The 12,971-nt window shown below is 44.7% G+C and overlaps 1 protein-coding gene across 6 annotated transcripts in view; it reads left to right on the top strand.

Annotated features, from left to right (window-relative positions):
• The window catches only part of CHD1L (chromodomain helicase DNA binding protein 1 like), a 63,353-nt gene that overhangs the window by 3,835 nt on the left and 46,547 nt on the right, over positions 1–12,971 (top strand). For 5 of the 6 annotated variants that reach the window (XM_084835414.1, XM_084835417.1, XM_084835418.1 and 2 more), the window contains 4 exons: positions 6,056–6,168; positions 6,290–6,393; positions 9,064–9,178; positions 10,364–10,395. In XM_084835414.1, the coding sequence (XP_084691540.1) occupies positions 6,056–6,168; positions 6,290–6,393; positions 9,064–9,178; positions 10,364–10,395 (364 nt within the window). Of the gene's footprint in view, positions 1–6,055; positions 6,169–6,289; positions 6,394–9,063; positions 9,179–10,363; positions 10,396–12,971 lie in introns of those variants that run through there. The other variant, XM_084835420.1, reaches the window with a different exon arrangement.

Raw genomic sequence — 12,971 nt, 5'->3', positions numbered from 1 at the left:
GGTCAAACATGAGATGGCAAGATTGAACATCGACATCTTGGGAATCAGTGAACTAAAATGGACAAGCATGGACGAATTTAATTCAGGTACTATCGTATCTACTACTGTGGGCAAGAATCCGTTAGAAGAAATGGAGTAGCACACATAGCCAACAAAAGGGTGGGAAAAGCAGTACTGGGGAACAATCTCAAAAACGATTGAATGATCTCAGTACGAATCCAAGGCAAACCATTCAACATCACAGTAATTCAAGTCTATGCCCCAACCACTGAGACCGAAGAAGCTGAGGTTGATCGGTTCTATGAAGACCTACAACACCTTCTAGAACTAACACCAAAAAAAGATGTCCTCTTCATCATAGGGGATTGGAATGCTAAAGTAGGAAGTCAAGCAATAACCAGGAGAACAGGCAAGTATGGCCTTGGTGTACAAAATGAAGCAGGACAAAGGCTAATAGAGTTTTGCCAAGAGAACATGCTGATCATAGCAAACACTTTTCCAACAGCACAAGAGACGACTCTACACATAGACATCACCAGATGGTCAATATCGAAATCAGATTGATTATGTCCTTTGCAGCCAAAGATGGAGAAGCTCTATACAGTCAGTCAAAACAAGACCTGGAGCTGACTGTGGCTCAGATCATGAGCTTCTTGTCGCAAAATTTCGGCTGAAATTGAAGAACATAGGGAAAACCACTAAACCATTCAGGTATGACCTAAATCATATGCCTTATGAATATACAGTGGAGGTGAGGAATAGATTTCAGGGATTAGACCTGATAGACAGAGTGCCTGAGGAACTATGGACAGAGGTCTGTAACATTGTTCAGGGGGCAGCAACGAAATCCATCCCAAAGAAAAAGAAATGCAAGAAAGCCAAGTGGCTGTCTGATGAGGCTTTACAAGTAGCTGAGGAAAGAAGGGAAGCGAAAAGCAAGGGAGAAAGGGGAAGATATATCCAACTGAATGCAGAGTTCCAGAGAATAGCAAGGAGAGACAAGAAGGCCTTCTTAAATGAACAATGCAAAGAAATCGAGGAAAACAATAGAATGGGAAAGACTAGAGATCTTTTCAAGAAAATTGGAGATCTGAAGGGAACGTTTTGTGCAAAGACGGGCATGATAAAGGACAAAGAAGGCAGGGACCTAACAGAAGCAGATGAGATTAAGAAGAGGTGGCAAGAATACACAGAAGAACTATACAGGAAAGATCTTAATGTCTCTGATAGCCATGATAGTGCGTTCACTGAACTTGAGCCGGACATCCTCGAGAGTGAAGTCAAGTGGGCCTTAGGAAGCATTACTAACACAAAGCTAGCAGAGATGACAGTATTCCAGCTGAGCTATTTAAAATCCTAAGAGATGATGCTGTTAAAGTGCTGCATTCAATATGCCAACAAATTTGGAACACTCAACAGTGGCCACAAGACTGGAAATGGCCAGTTTACGTTCCAATTCCAAAGAAGGGCAGTGCCAAAGAGTGTTCAAACTACCATACAATTGTGCTCATTTCACATGCCAGCAAGGTGATGCTCAAAATCCTACAAGCTAGGCTTCAGCGGTATGTGAACTGAGAACTACTGGAAGTACAAGCTGGGTTTCGAAGAGGCAGAGGAACTAGAGATCAAATAACCAACATTCGCTGGATCATAGAGAAAGCAACAGAATTCCAGAAAAACGTCTATTTCTGCTTCATTGACTACACTAAAGCCTTTGATTGTGTGGATCACAACAAACTGGCAAATTCTTAAAGAGATGGGAGTACCAGACCACCTTACCTGTCTCCTGAGAAACCTGTACGAGGGTCAAGAAGCAACAGTAAGAACCAGACATGAAACAACCAATTGGTTCAAAATTGGGAAAGGAGTACAACAAGGCTGTATATTGTCGCCCTGCTTATTTAACATATATGCAGAGTACATCATGAGAAACGCCAGGTTGGATGAATCACAGGTCAGAATTAAGATTGCTGGGGGAATTATCAACAACCTCAGATACGCAGACGACACCACCCTAATGGCAGAAAGCGAAGAGGATCTAGAGAGCCTCTTGTTGAGGGTGAAAGAGGAGAGTGCAAAAGCTGGTTTGAAACTCAACATTAAAAAAATGAAGATCATGGTATCTGGCCCCATCACTTCCTGGTATATAGAAGGGGAAGAAATGGAAGCAGTGACAGATTTTATTTTCTTGGGCTCCAAGATCACTGCAGACGGTGACTGTAGCCATGAAATTAAAAGACGCTTGCTCCTTGGGAGGAAAGCTGTAGCAAACCTAGACAGCATAGTAAGAAGCAGAGACATTACCTTGCCGAAAAAGGTCCGTCTAATCAAAGCTATGGTTTTCCCAGTAGTAATGTATGGCTGTGAGAGCTGGACTATAAGGAAGGCTGAGTGCCGAAGAATTGATGCTTTCGAACTGTGGTGCTGGAGAAGACTCTTACGAGTCCCCTGGACTGCAAGGAGGTCAAATCAGTCCATCCTAAAGGAAATCAACCCTGAGTGCTCATTGGAGGGACAGATACTGAAGCTGAAGCTCAAATATTTTGGCCACCTAATGCGAAGAGAAAACTCCCTGGAAAAGACCCTGATGCTGGGCAAGATTGAAGGCAAAAGGAGAAGGGGATGGCAGAGGATGAGATGGCTAGATAGCATCACCGATGCAATGAATATGGACTTGAGCACGCTCCGGGAGAGAGCGCAGGACAGGAAGGCCTGGCGTGCTATGGTCCACGGGGTCACGAAGAGTCGGACACGACTGAACAACAACAACTGTGTATAGGATTACAACCCTAGCATTGCAAGAGGAGAAACAATTGTTCAACTATTATCTGTCAGGATGAGTTGGAACTCAACATCACCATCTTGAGCTTGGAGCTATCTAGCTGGCAGTCCAGTACTAACACTGTGCACTGCAACAGCCATGTTGTGATCCGGATGGGTCATACACCGATATTCTCTTGGAAGAAGATGGTGAAGGAGAGCAAACAAGGATAAGAGCCAGCATGCTGACAAATGGGGCTTCGTTCAGAGGTAAATTAGATGGTAGCTGACAGCTCTCTTTGCCACAAAGGATAGCAAATATGCTATCAAGGGGACTCTTGTATATCTTCTCTTCATTCCCTTTCTGCTTTGGGGATAGGTTCCCTTATTGGGAGCTGAATCTGGTTTCCCCAAGTTCTGACTTAGGAATCCTCTAATACTTCTAGGAAACTTTGCTTTGTCTTACACTGATTAATCACCAGTGCCATTTTCCTTGTGGGAATCCATTTGGCTGTTAGCATACCAGAACAGACTGTGCTCTTCTATATTTCCCACAAAGACAGGAAGGTACTTAAGAGTGGGGCTGTTCTTCATATGCAAGACTATCCAGCGGGAGAGATTGCCTTGCCTACCTTTTTGTCCTGACCTCTAGTGGCTACCCCGCAAAAGTGTCAGACGCAAGTTGGATGTTCACAGGGCTCTCGAAATGTATTGCTGTAGGATTAGAGTGTTTTAATGCTTTCTTGCTTTGTCAGTCTGGTGGGCTGAGGGAACAGGACAAGAAGGTGTCAAACCTCTGTAGCTCAATGGGTTATGATGAGCACCAATGAAGGCAGTTAAGCATGAAGATATTCTAAAGTGGGGTGGAAGTGGTTTCAGCAAATGTTCACTGCATTCTGAGGCATTTATTTCCAGGGCAGAGTATGTCTTCAAACCATTTCCACCGCACTTTAGAATATGTATCTTTGTTCTAAGGCTTACTCTCTGTGCCCTCATCTCAGGCTATTAGGTGAGTCAGTGTGAAAAAGAGGGCCTTTTGTGCGGCAGCACCACAGCTCTGGAATACTTGCCCTCTGGGCCCTCTTTGGCCTTTTTTGCTGTAAGCTGAAAACTCTTCTTTTACAATAGGCTTTTTAATGCTTTACTGCCACAAGTTGTAAAACCCCAGGCCTGTAAGCAAGTTAATAGTAATTTAGAGAGGCTTAGAGATCCATAATGCGCTCTGCTTTGGTTTATTAAGTGCAATTTCCTTGCAAGTGGGCTCCTTGGCTTGTAAGATGAGTCAAAGGTCAATGTGGCTGCCTCTGCACATTCCATGCGAATGAGATTTGGTACCTTTTCTCTTATCAGAGTCTCGGATGTGCCTGGGAAGTGGAATGCTGTTTGTCTTAAAGCTACAGGTGTCTGTGCTGGGAACCAAGCACTGTTAGGCTGTGCTGGGAAAGTTGCTTATGAACACTAATTAACTATTGCTGCTGTCATGCTGCCTGACTGCTAATATGTATGGTATAAAACCCATATTGCACCACAGCTCCTGGTTCAGAGAAGCTGTCTGATCCAACCACTGGGTACGCCTGTGTGCTGTAAGTACTCAATAAAGTCTCCTTGTAAGTAAACCTGGATCTGGCTTATCACTTTCTCGGCACCTCCAAACCTTAGCAGCCCACAGCCTGGCCATACAGAAGTGTTTGTATTATATTTTAGATTGCTGCTTTTTTGTTTATGGTTATTTTTAATGTATATTTTCCCTTCTGCTGTAATACTGCTCTGAGAAAAACAGGTATAAATAAATAAATTATGGCGCAATTACATATCTACTCATGCATAGACTCAGTGGGGCTTAATCCCAGGTAAGAAGTCCCATTGAGTTTAGTGGGTCTTACTTCCAGGGAAGCGTGTGTAACAGTGCAGCCTTAGGTTGCAATCTCATACCCACTTACCTGAGAGCAAGCACAGTGGAATTCATTGGAACGAAATGTGTCGGATTGGGCTGTTAGTGTGGCATTGCTACACATTTTCAAGATCAGTTGTCCACACATTTTGGTTGGCATTGATATCCTACCAATAATTTGTGGCTGCCAGGATCCTTGCTCGCCAAGGACCAGCTTCTTTCCTCTGACTTCATCCTGTGCCTCCCAAATGCCACAAGAAGTCAAGGGCATTCTCCTGTGCTTCTTCTGCTTGGATTTGGGGGATCCAAGCAGAATGTGTGTGGGATTGTTCTTGGAACTGGGCTATTCAGAAGCATAGCACAAAGCAAGCTCTGCCAGCCTCTCCAGTGCAAAGTGCCTCGGAAGTGAAGGACCAAGCTAACAAGTCGCTGCCCCCATCCCAGTTTTGAGCTGGAGAAGAATGTTTCAGTTTGTGGTTTGGCACTCTGCTTCCAAGACAGTTGGGAAGTCTTAAAATGTGGTGCCCAAACATCTCCCAGGGCTAGAGAGAGGGAAGAGATAATTCCTGCAGTTAAACTGAGCACCTCCAAAGCATAGCACAACTGTGGGAACAATCTCCCCCCTGCCCCCTGCTTGCTCCCACATCTGAGGAAGTTTGTGTTTGTCATTCTCAGCAGAGTGTGACCGAACATTTGCCATGGCAGGGGTTGCAAGCCAAATTGTGCACCTCTGTTAAAAGACCCTTCCTCAACAGCTGAGGTCTCCACCAAGATCACTACAGTGATCTTGGAAGCAGGACTGCTGGGGGCTGGGAGGCAGAAGCACTGGATTCGGAGAGAAGTGCTGGTGGCAAAAAATCAGCAGTGGGAAGCGGCAGCGGGGTCAGGGCACCTGTGGGGGTGCATTTCATGCCTTGGGACGGGGGCTGTGGGTTGTGCACACCAGTTCTAAAATATTCCAGCACTTACCTCTTCATAATATTGCAATCCTGAACAAGTTATGTGGAAGTAAGTCCTGATGAAGTCAGTAACAGGGTTTGCATGATCAACACATGATCAAGTTGGCTATTTTGAATATTCAGGCACAGCAGGCAGTCTCCGTGGCCTATTGTATCGTGCGAACCCAGCAAGGGTTCTACATAATCATGGTTAAGATTTGGCTGTAACCCCTGACAAATTAAAATATCACGTCTAGCCTTTTAGGTCCACCTGACTGCACATTGGATGTTTATATAGGTCATAAGTTCCTGCATGATGTGTTTTCAGAGGGAAAGCTTAAGAAAAATTGATAGTTGAGCTATGTAGAACTTCTAGCCTCCCAACGGTGTCAAACCTGTAACGAGTAACCTGTAATCCCTATGCAACCATATCCATGTACATTGTTTTCTTTCTCTTTTGTTGTAGGCATTCATCTACGCCCCTATCAGATAGAAGGTGTAAACTGGCTGACACACTGCTATGGAACCTGGCATGGCTGCATCCTGGGTGATGAAATGGGTCTTGGGAAGACTTGTCAGGTGCATCATTCTCTCCTTCTATAGGAAATCCACTGCTTAATCATTGTAGGAGGAAGATGGATATAGCATTGCATTACAGTTAATGACACTCAAAATCTGTGTATTTCCTTATGTATTCCAGACTATTTCTCTGCTTGTTGTCTTAAGTGGGAAGCTTAATAAAAGGCCTTTTTTGATACTTTGTCCTCTGTCTGTGTTAAACAACTGGAAAGAGGAACTGAAAAGGTAAGCTTTTCAGTGTTTGTAAACTTCTTGAAGCAATGAGAAACATAGGTGTTTTCAAAGGCAAATTTTAAAATCCAGAATAACCATTAATGCCTAATGGCGTCCAATACTGGCATTAAAAGTCCAGAATCATTTAGCTATGGATATTTCTAGTCACTAGGGGTCTTTTAATGAATCTGGAAGTGCTTTGATCTCCAGAGTATTTTTTTCTCTGTTGCATTGTTATGATAAACATTGTGGGTTGATTCCAGACTTAGTCATACACTGAGGAGACCCACACAAGTTGGTCGTGATTAACTTAGGTCCCATTGATTTAAATGGGCGTACTCTAAGTATGATTAAGTCTGGATCCAACTCATTGATTTTCAAATTGTTTTAAGTCAAGGGCGGGCAACTTGTGGTCCTCCAGATGTTGGACTCCCATCAGCCCTAGCCAGCATAGCCAATGGTGAAGGATGATGGGAGTTGCAGTCTAACATCTGGAAGGTCACAAGTGAACAACCCCTGCTCTGTCCTACACCATGTACCTGCAAAATTCTATACAGCAGCCATGTAGTAAGGAGACCATTGTCTGTCTCCTTTTTGATGTGAGCAGTGTGCAGAATGCTGTTGTGGCAGTTTGAGAAAAGTTTCAGGGACAACTTGCTATAGTCAGAACATACAGTCAGGGCCAGAAATATTGGAACAAGGATAACTGTTTTGGCAGTTTGCCTCTGTATACCACCACATCGAAGTTGAAACGAAACACACCCAGATGGGAGTGAAGTCAGGACTTTCAGCTATAATTCAAGGGGTTTGACAAAAGTGGGGCACTAACCATTCAGGAAGGACAGCCAGTGGCATACAGACACACCTGTCGTTGGTGGCTCATAAGTAATGGAACAAACCAACAGCATTTCAAACTTAAGGATTGCCTTTAATACCTGGATGAAAATCCTTTGCAGTCAATGACTGCCTGAAGTCTGGAACCCATGGACATGACCAAATGCTGAGTTTCCTCCCTTGAGATGCTTTCCCAGGCCTTTACTGCAGCTGCCTTCAGCTGCTGCTTGTTTGTGGGTCTTTCTCCTTCAGTCTTGCCTTCAGTAAGGAAAAAGCATGCTCTCTTGGGTTGAGATCAGGAGACTGGCTTGGCCATTGAAGAACATCCCACTTTTTTGCCTTGAAGCTCTTGGGTAGCTTTTGCTGTATGTTTTGGGTCATTATCCACCTGCAATATGAAGCGGTATCCTATCAGTTTGGCGGCATTCGGCTGAATCTGAGCAGAAAGTATAGCCCTATACACTTGAGAATTCATCCTGCTGCTTTATCAGCAGTCAGGTCATCAATAAACACCAGTGACCCGGTTCCACTGGCAGCCATACATGCCCATGCCATAACACTTCCTCCACCATGTTTGACAGATGATGTGGTATGCTTTGGCTCATGAGCTGTTCCTTTCCTTTTCCATCCTTTTCTCTTCCCATCATTCTGGTACAAGTTAATCTTGGCTTCATCAGTCCAAAGAATCTTATTCCAGAACTGGGCAGGCTTTTTTAGGTGTTTGCTGGCAAAGGCTAATCTGGCCTTTCGGTTCTTGAGCGTTACCAGTGGTTTGCACCTTGTGAAGCCTCTGTATTTACATTCATAAAGCCATCTCTTGACTGTAGATGTTGACTATGACATGCCTACCTCCTCAAGAGCGTTCTTGACCTGGCTAGATGTTGTGAAAGAGTTCCTCTTCACCATGAGCAGAATTCTGCCGTCATCCACTTGAGTTGTCTTCCGTGGTCTGCCAGGCCTTTTGCTGTTGCTGAGCTTGCCAGTTGATTCCTTCTTTTTCAGGATGTTCCAAACTGTTGTGTTGGCCACTCCCACTGTTTTTGCTATCTTTCTAATGGTTTTATTTTAACATGTTTCCTCAGCCTAATGATGGCCTCCTTCACTCACATGGACACATCTTTGGACCACATGTTGGGGGTTCCAATGAACAGCTACCAAATGCAAATGTAACAGAACCACCTCCAGGCCTTTTCTCTGCTTGATTGGCCATGGAGTACCCAGGAAACAGGCCACACCTGGCCATGCAGCTGCTTGTCAGCCATTTGTTCCGTTACTTATGAGCCACCAACAATGGGGGGGGTATGCCACTGGCTGTACTTCCTGAATGGTTGGTGCCCCACTTTTGCTAAACCCCTTGAATTACAGCTGAAAGTCCTGACTTCGCTCCCATCTGGGTGTGTTTCCTTTCAACTTCAATGTGGTGGTGTACAGAGGCCAACTGCCAAAACAGTTATCCTTGTTCCAATATTTCTGGCCCTGACTGTATGACAACACCATGCAGGGACTGGGAAGAAAGTGTAGGGTGAAATGCGTATAGGGTGTGAAATTCATACAGGGACTCCATTCCCCTTCACAGTAACCTCTCTGAGATACATAACTTAGGTTATCTTTAGGCATTTTCTGGACTGGAGGCAGATCACAACTTAGAGCACCAGTTATAGCATATCGCTTGCATACAGAAGGTCCCGTCTCAGATGGAAAGCATCTTGTGCCAGAGTGGACAGTACTGAGCGAGCTACGGACCAATGATCTGACTTGGTAGAAGGCAGCTTGATATGTTCATAGATTCTGATTAGCAAAGTGTGTTCTATATCTTGCTCAATAGCATTTTTTAAAAATTAAAAACAGGTTTTCTCCAAGGCTTTCTTTCGTGACATATTCAGGAAACAAGGAAGAAAGGGCTGAGCTACAACATGACTTGAACTCCAGTCATGATTTCCACATTGTGCTGACGACTTATGAGGTACTTGACATTTTCTACAGTAGTTAATATAGAGTTGTTGCTCTGTTCATACTTCAGTGGATTGCATCTGACTGTTCCCTTGGCTTTGTATCTGTCCAGCCCACAAGTTCAGTATAGGGGTGCATTATGTTTAGCCCAATGCCTGTATGTGGCTGTTTGGGGGTAGCTCTTAGCAGTAGCTACGAACAGAAAGATGTCTGTTAAGCTGCAGCTCTGTGTAGACATGTGTGTGTATGTCTTCCCTACCCTGCCCCCATGCAATTAGAGTAGCAGGGGGAGGGTGGAGAGAAGTCCACTGACTCTGCCCCTTCTGTGGCATCCTTATCACTTGTCCCCATAGCTCTCCACATGGTGGAAAGTGAACTTCAGCAGGAACCCTTTGCTACTTGAGTAGGAATGAGGGTAGGCATGTCTGTCGCCTCTGTAGACCCACAGACATAGTAAGGAGTTGGAAATACAAGGTGCACTGATTCTACCTGTGTGAGCACAATGCACTGCCATTTAGAGTGGCGGGTTTCCATTCCTAAATGGCATCAAAAGGTGTGGATTCTGAGCCTGTGAAAAGTACATTTTAACTCATTTTTAGGGTTTTAGGGTTTTGGTGTGATCACTGTAAGGCCTTCCTTTGAAAAAGAAGGGGGAAACATTTTTATTTACATAATAGTGTAATATGATGATTTTGCACCTGTAAAAATAAAGGGTTGGGGAACAGCCTGGGTGTACAGGCCAGAGTCTCAGTTTAAGACTTCACTCCTTGATTTGTTCATAGGTTTGCATGTAATGCTAAACCATGTGCTTAGGCTCACACACTCTCCCACCCCCTTCTCATCCAGCATTTAGTTTCACTTTCAAAGAAAATGCACATACGAAGCAGAGATCATAGTTTAAAGGTCTGGTCAGAATGGATTATGAAAATGGTTTGTTTCATTAACCAAAGTTTGTTTTAAGCCAGAACTAAACACTAGCAATGTCCTTCTTCCATTCATGTGGGAGGAAGAGAAGGGGGGGGAGTGCGCAAGCCTGAGGCTTTGCAGGGACACCTTCCACATGCACATAGCACTAAACCATGGTTTAGTGTTACATGCAAACCAGCCATTTCTCTCCAGCTGCAACCAACTTGTAGGCCTCTACTGTTACAATACTGTAGAAGGATGTGAATAACGCTTTTCTTCCACTTGATTGCAGATATGCCTAAGAGATGCAGCATTTCTAAAACGGTGAGGACACTGGATTTACAGGGGGGAAAGGCTACTGGCACTTCCCATAACATGCAAGTTTCAAATTTGGTCATCTGTGCCTCCTTCAAAGGAAACAGGCCTTTCTCCTTTTGGCTAACTTCTTGCAGCTGGGCTTAAGGGATAGGATTTTAATGGCTGATGGATTACACTGGCGCTAAGTGGTGTGTGTGTGTTGGACTCCATCAACACTTCTGGAATGGATTAGGCATCTTTTCTTAAGAACCATGTAATATGATGGCTGGAGTGTTAATTGGTTAGTTGAGATTGATTATCCTTTTAATGTGCTGTGGCTTGATAAATCCCCCCTCCCCCCGCAACACGCAGTTAGTTAAAGCACCCCCCCCTCCCTTTTTCATGTTTTGGAAGATCTGGGTTTCTAGCATAGCTGTGCTTTCAGCTTCTCACCCAAGTGTCCCTGCTCTTCCCCAGGAGCCTGTCCCAGGGGCCACCGGGGCAGGCATAAGAGGTGTACCCAGTGGAAGGAGTGGAGCAAGAGAGTCTTTGCTCTTGCAGCTTGCTTTTCTAAGATCTTTTGCAATGTTTCTCCAATGGCAGAGGAGGGCAAAATTTAGTGGCAACAACATTCTTAAGTTACAATGCCTGGTTTGTCTGCGTTTGCTTCAGTTTTGTTTGCACTGTTCCATTTATGCTTAGTTGGGCAAGCCAAATCAGCAGCAGACGCTGGACGGAGCAGTCTGGAACTCTGCTCCTTACCTTGTGGACCAGTCATGAATCAGCACCTCCCTTACAGATTTGCCCACCTGCCTTCTCAGCTGTTGCTGCTGGGGTACTGAAGCCCCACCCACCGCTGAGCAGCTATTTGCATGGCTGTTCGGGCCCAGCCACCAGGGCAGCATTAAGAGCAACCTCCCATCACCTGCTTCTGCCAGCTAGATTCCACTCAAGAAAACCTACTGAGCACCATACAGCTATTCCCAACCTAGTTTTCGTTTTCTCCCTCCATGCCTCCCTTAAGTTTATAGCTAGCTTTAAACAAATACGTGTGTGAGGCAAGTTATATCTGTGGTATTTAAAATAAGTTGTTCTGTGTTATTATATTGATCTATGGGTTCAGCCTTGCTTGTTCAGCTTTTGCATAATTTTTTTCTAGTTTCAGCATCAAATTCTGTTTTTTCCTCATTTGCATGGCTTGTAAGATGATGATCTGATTTTCCTGTTTATTTGTAGCTTCTAAACAAACTGTGGTGGTGATGTGGCTCTTTATTTTCCCTTGTTGCCCATCTTGTAAAACCATACAGCTGTTGTACTGTGGTGGCTAACATCCCATTTCTATGCAAGTTTACTCAAAAACAAGTTCTGAATTTCATAGAATCATAGAATAGTAGGGTTGGAAGGGGCCTACAAGGCCATCGAGTCCAACCCCCTGCTCAATGCAGGAATCCAAGTCAGAGCATCCCGGACAGATGGCTGTCCAACCTCGCCTTGAAGGCCTCCAGTGTGGAGGAGCCCACCACCTCCCCAGGTAATTGGTTCCATTGTCGTATTGCTCTGACACTCAGGAAGTTTTTCCTGATGTTCAGCCGGAATCTGGCTTCCTGTAACTTGAGCCCATTATTCCGTGTCCTGCACTCTGGGATGATCAAGAAGAGATCCTGGCCTTCTTCTCTGTGACAACCTTTCAAGTACTTGAAGAGTGCTATCATATCTCCCCTCAGTCTTCTCTTCTCAAGGCTAAACATGCCCAGTTCTTTCAGTCTCTCTTCATAGGGCTTTGTTTCCAGTCCCCTGATCATCTTTGTTGCCCTCCTTTGAACCCTCTCCAGTTTGTCTGCATCCTTCTTAAAGTGTGGTGCCCAGAACTGGACACAGTACTCCAGATGAGGCCTAACCAGTGCTGAGTAGAGGGGAACTAGTACTTCCCGGGATTTGGAAGCGATGCTTCTATGAATGCAGCCCAAAATAGCATTTGCCTTTTTTGCAGCCACATCACATTGTTGGCTCATATTCAGCTTGTGATCGACAACAATTCCAAGATCCTTCTTGCTCGTAGTGTGGTTGAGCCACGTATCCCCCATCTTGTAACTGTGCATTTGGTTTCTTTTTCCTAGGTGCAGAACTTGGCATTTGTCCCTATTAAATGCCATTCTGTTGTTTTCTGCCCAGCACTCCAGTCTATCCAGATCACTTTGAATTTTGTTTCTGTCTTCCAAAGTATTAGCTATCCCTCCCAATTTTGTGTCATCTGCAAATTTGATCAGCATTCCCTGCACCTCCTCCTCCAAGTCATTAATAAAAATGTTGAAGAGCACTGGGCCCAGGACTGAGCCCTGCGGTACCCCACTCGTTACCTCTCCCCAGCTTGAGAAGGTCCCATTGATAAGCACTCTTTGAGTCCGATTCTGTAGCCAACTGTGGATCCACCGGATCGTTGTTTCATCTAGCCCACATCGAGCTAGTTTGCTCATCAGGATATCATGGGGCACTTTGTCGAAAGCTTTGCTGAAGTCGAGGTATATGATGTCTACAGCATTCCCACAGTCTACAAGGGAGGTGACTTGATCAAAAAATGAGATCAGATTTGTCTGGCAGGACTT

The sequence above is a fragment of the Heloderma suspectum genome, chromosome 2 (assembly GCF_057233095.1).
Source record: "Heloderma suspectum isolate Gila_16-S chromosome 2, 16-S_ref, whole genome shotgun sequence".
Taxonomy (NCBI): Eukaryota; Metazoa; Chordata; class Lepidosauria; order Squamata; family Helodermatidae; genus Heloderma; species Heloderma suspectum.
The sequence above is the reverse complement of the archived record's forward strand: the minus strand, read 5'-3'. Positions and strand labels throughout refer to the sequence as shown.